This window comes from Notothenia coriiceps, unplaced genomic scaffold (assembly GCF_000735185.1).
Source record: "Notothenia coriiceps isolate Sejong01 unplaced genomic scaffold, NC01 NC01_scaffold00021890, whole genome shotgun sequence".
Taxonomy (NCBI): Eukaryota; Metazoa; Chordata; class Actinopteri; order Perciformes; family Nototheniidae; genus Notothenia; species Notothenia coriiceps.
Window position 1 is genome coordinate 1 of NW_011354591.1, and position 4,499 is coordinate 4,499.

The 4,499-nt window shown below is 49.9% G+C and overlaps 1 protein-coding gene across 1 annotated transcript; it reads left to right on the forward strand.

The window, feature by feature from the left end:
* Nucleotides 1–586: 586 nt before the first annotated feature.
* Nucleotides 587–4,494, forward strand: prpf4 (pre-mRNA splicing tri-snRNP complex factor PRPF4; the record flags this gene model as incomplete). The annotated part of the gene is made up of 11 exons (XM_010780460.1): nt 587–832; nt 940–1,126; nt 1,204–1,291; nt 1,404–1,483; nt 1,687–1,780; nt 1,907–2,001; nt 2,103–2,161; nt 2,296–2,419; nt 3,639–3,728; nt 3,842–3,964; nt 4,296–4,494. Coding segments are annotated over exons 1-11 (1,368 nt in total), but the record flags the coding sequence as incomplete, so codon positions are not given.
* Nucleotides 4,495–4,499: the final 5 nt, after the last annotated feature.

A 4,499-nucleotide genomic window follows, 5' to 3' on the forward strand; every position in this document is an offset into this window, starting at 1 on the left:
TTCATGTGAACGCGCACTCAGCCGGACAGAGACACCCTGGCTTGAGTTACCGAGTTGATAACCAGCGTCGTAGGACCGCTTAGCGAGAGCGCGTTTGTTTTGGATTAGGTAAGATAACTTGGAGAGATCAGGGTCTGTAGAACTGGCTTCGTAGAACAGGCCTCTGGGTCTGTTGGACTGGCTTCAGAGTACAGGCCTCTGGGTCTGTTGGACTGGCTTCAGAGTACAGGCCTCTGGGTCTGTTGGACTGGCTTCGTAGAACAGGCCTCTGGGTCTGTTGGACTGGTTTCGTAGAACAGGCCTCTGGGTCTGTTGGACTGGCTTCAGAGTACAGGCCTCTGGGTCTGTTGGACTGGTTTTGTAGTACAGGCCTCTGGGTCTGTCGGACTGGTTTCGTAGAACAGGCCTCTGGGTCTGTTGGACTGGTTTTGTAGTACAGGCCTCTGGGTCTGTTGGACTGGCGTCAGAGTACAGGGCACTGAGCTTTACCTGAGCCGCTCTGCTCTCACGGAGATGATTGGTTCTGAGAGACTGTAATCAGATTACTGCAGAACAGTATTGATTACACCTGTTTACCTGTCAGGTGACCCGCTCTGATTGTCAATGTTTATTTTTGAATATCTTCTAACGTTCGTCTTCATGTTGTTCTGCAGTTTTCCCAGCAGCCCCGGCGGTGTGAAGATGTCTGACGATGACGATGTTCCGGTGACGAAGAGGAGTCGAGTTTATTATGGCAGCCTGGAGGAGAGAGAGAGGGAGAGGCTGGGGGGCGAGCGAGGGAGAGACGCCCTTAAGGCTGGCATCAAGGCTGGGAACATCAACATCTCCTCAGGTAAACAACAACATTATACATCTGTAAACATCAACATCTCATTGTGAGTGAACTACGTTTCCCATGATGCCTTGTGAGTGAACTACGTTTCCCATGATGCCTTGCAGGCGAGTACCTGGAGATGGAGGAGCGTGTCAGCGAGCATCAGAACGACGCGCTCGCTGCCTTCGAGAGGCGACGCAGGGCGAGGCAGATCACCGTCTCTACTGATGACTCAGAGGTGAAGGCGGGGCTCCGAGCGCTGGGAGAGCCAATCGTATTGTTCGGAGAAGGACCAGCTGACCGCAGGGAGAGGTGGGAGGAACCTTTATTTAAACAGGCAGACATGAACAATAGCACTCGAATGAAATATAATATAAATCTATTTTCAGATTGAGGGGAGTCCTCTCGGTGGTCGGTCCGGACGCTCTGAAGAAATCCAGGAGAGAGGAGGAGAGGGGCAAGAAGAGCCAGGATGAGGTAAACAACAACAACAACAACAACAACAACAACAACAACATGTCCGGTAGAGATTTGATGAAGTTTTTTGCAATAAATAAATAACATGTCGTGTGATTCTGACCAATCACAGTGCCAGCAGACCTGGTACCACGAAGGCTCCGCCTCCCTGAAAGACGCTCGCCTCTGGTTGGCCAAATACTCTCTGCCACGGTGAGTCAGCGACCAATCACAGGGAGGGAGGCTGTGTGTGTGTTATTGTAACTATGTGCCTCTAGTATGGGAGGACTCTGATTGGCTTTGGCTCACCTGCTCTGCTCTGATTGGCTGTGGCTCACCTGCTCTGCTCTGATTGGCTGTGGCTCACCTGCTCTGCTCTGATTGGCTGTGGCTCACCTGCTCTGATTGGTCCACAGGGCGATGAGGCGTCTGGAGGAGGCTCGCGTTCAGAAGGACGTTGCCGAGGCGACGAGAGCGATAAAACAACAAGAGCAGCAGAAGAGCCTGAGGGTGAGAGTTATACACATATCATATATAACATTAAATAAATCACATATAACATATATAACATTAAATATATAATATATAACATTACATATATCATATCTCTAACTTCTTCTTCTTCTTCTTCTGCAGAATCTGAATAACTTCTGCAGTCAGATCGGAGACGATCGTCCAATCAGCTTCTGCCATTTCAGCCCCGACTCCAAGATGCTCGCCACAGCTTCCTGGTACCAAGCCCCGCCCACTTTAGCACATATTTAGCATGACAGCAGCTAATCCTTGAATACACATGTTGTGATTAAGCTAATGCTAACATGCTAACCCACAGGAGCGGTTTGTGTAAGCTGTGGTCCGTCCCCGACTGCAGCCTGCTGAGAACGCTCAGAGGTATATTATATATTCATATATTCATATACATGTGTATTTATAGTTATTTACTCTGTACTTAAATATCACCACCTTTCTATATAAAGCTGTTACTGCTCTAACTTCGCCCCTCTCTGCTCTCTGATTGGCTGCAGGACACAACACCAACGTGGGGGCCATCGTGTTCCGCCCGCAGGCAGGAGTCTCTCTCGACCAATCAGACGTCAGCTTAGCATCATGTGCCGGAGACGGCTCCGTGAAGCTGTGGAACCTCGAGAGGTAGGGGGAGGAGTCAAGGAGATGAGAAATGTGAATGGAAGTGGTGACGTAAAACTGACACAAAACAAACTTTTGCCGAGCCAATTGGAGAGTTTCATCAGCAGCACGGAGTAAAACCCACCAATGAGCGCTCAGTTCGAGATACCAGCGAGTCGTTTCCCATCAAGCATTTCGCTTCCGCAGCCCGTGGAGAGGAACTGCGCCGCCTAGCGCGCCTCGCTCTCAAGTCTGCGGGCGTCTTTGTCCCGCGAGATTTCAACGTCTCATGTAGGCGAGCCTCCAGAGCAAGTCGGACAAAATGACTAACCATCATGCAACGCACGAGCAAGGCGGCGATCGCAATTGCGTAGGTCTGCGTCAGTCTCGCTCGTCTCAAACAAGCCTATTGTGACGAGGGGGAGGAGTCAATGGGACGAGGGGTAGGAGGCGGGGTCTTATCTATGAGAGCTACTCATTGGCGGATGAGGACAAAATGGCCCAACTTTTGAGAGTGGAACATCTCAGATTACCCAGCATGCCTAGCTATCAGAGCAGAAGAACCCGTATGTGCGCTCACAGAGCATGCGCCCCTTAAGCCCCGCCTCCTGTCATTATGCCCCGCATTAAGCACCTGTCTGTCTCTCACCTGTCTGTCTCTCTCCTGTCTGTCTGTCTCTCTCATGTCTGTCTCTCTCTCCTGTCTGTCTCTCTCACCTGTCCGTCTCTCACCTGTCTCTCTCACCTGTCTTTCTCTCTCCTGTCTCTCGCCTGTCTGTCTCACCTCTCTGTCTGTCCCTCTCCTGTCTCTCACCTGTCTGTCTCTCACCTGTCCGTCTCTCACCTGTCTCTCTCACCTGTCTGTCTCTCTCCTGTCTCTCGCCTGTCTGTCTCTCTCTCTCCTGTCTGTCCCTCTCCTGTCTCTCACCTGTCTGTCTCTCTCCTGTGTGTCCCTCTCCGGTATGTCTCTCTCACCTGTCTGTCTCTCACCTGTGTCTCTCCTGTCCGTCTCTCACCTGTCTGTCCCTCTCCTGTCTGTCCCTCTCCTGTCTGTCTTTCTCACCTGTCTGTCTCTCTCCTATCTGTCTGTCTCTCTCCTGTCTCTCACCTGTCTGTCTCACCTGTCCGTCTCTCTCCTGTCTCTCTCACCTGTCTGTCTCTCTCCTGTCCAACTCACCTGTCTGTCTCTCCTGTCCGTCTCACCTGTCTGTCTCTCACCTGTCTGTCTCTCTCCTGTCTCTAGTGATGAACCAGTAGCTGATATAGAGGGTCACAGTGAGAGAGTATCTCGAGTCTCCTGGCATCCATCAGGGAGATTCCTGGGAACATCCAGGTAACACACACACACACACACACACACACACACACACACACACACACACACACACACACACGTATGTTTTAAATATATATATACATGACCTGTGTGTGTGTGTGTGTGTGTAGCTATGATAAGTCGTGGCGTCTGTGGGATCTTGAAGTTCAGGAGGAGATTCTTCATCAGGAGGGTCACAGCAAAGGAGTCCATGACATCGGCTTCCACCCCGACGGCTCATTGGCTGCCACCGGGTACTGAACACTACCATATATATATGTTAATATATATATTATATTACATATCTGTAAGTTATTAATATGTAGTGTTTGCATTAACTTATTATATTAACATATAAGTTAATGCAAGCACGATTTACTTTATATTAAATATATAAAACATATATATGTTAATGCCAACACTACATATTAATAATTTACATATATGTTTATATATTTAATATAAAGTAAATCGTGACAGAATCACTCTAATGTTCCCCCCTCTCTCTGTGACCCCGCGCCTCTTTGTGGAGCAATCACCTCTCTGTGGACCAATCACCTCTCTGTCTGCCTCTCGTCCAATCAGAGGGCTGGATTCGTTCGGCAGGGTGTGGGATCTCCGGACCGGACGCTGTGTGATGTTCCTGGAGGGACACCTGAAGGAGATCTACTCTCTGCACTTCTCTCCCAACGGGTCAGCCAATCACAGAGCAGCTCACTGTACACACAGCCAGTCACAGAGCAGCTCACTGTACACACAGCCAGTCACAGAGCAGCTCACTGTACACAC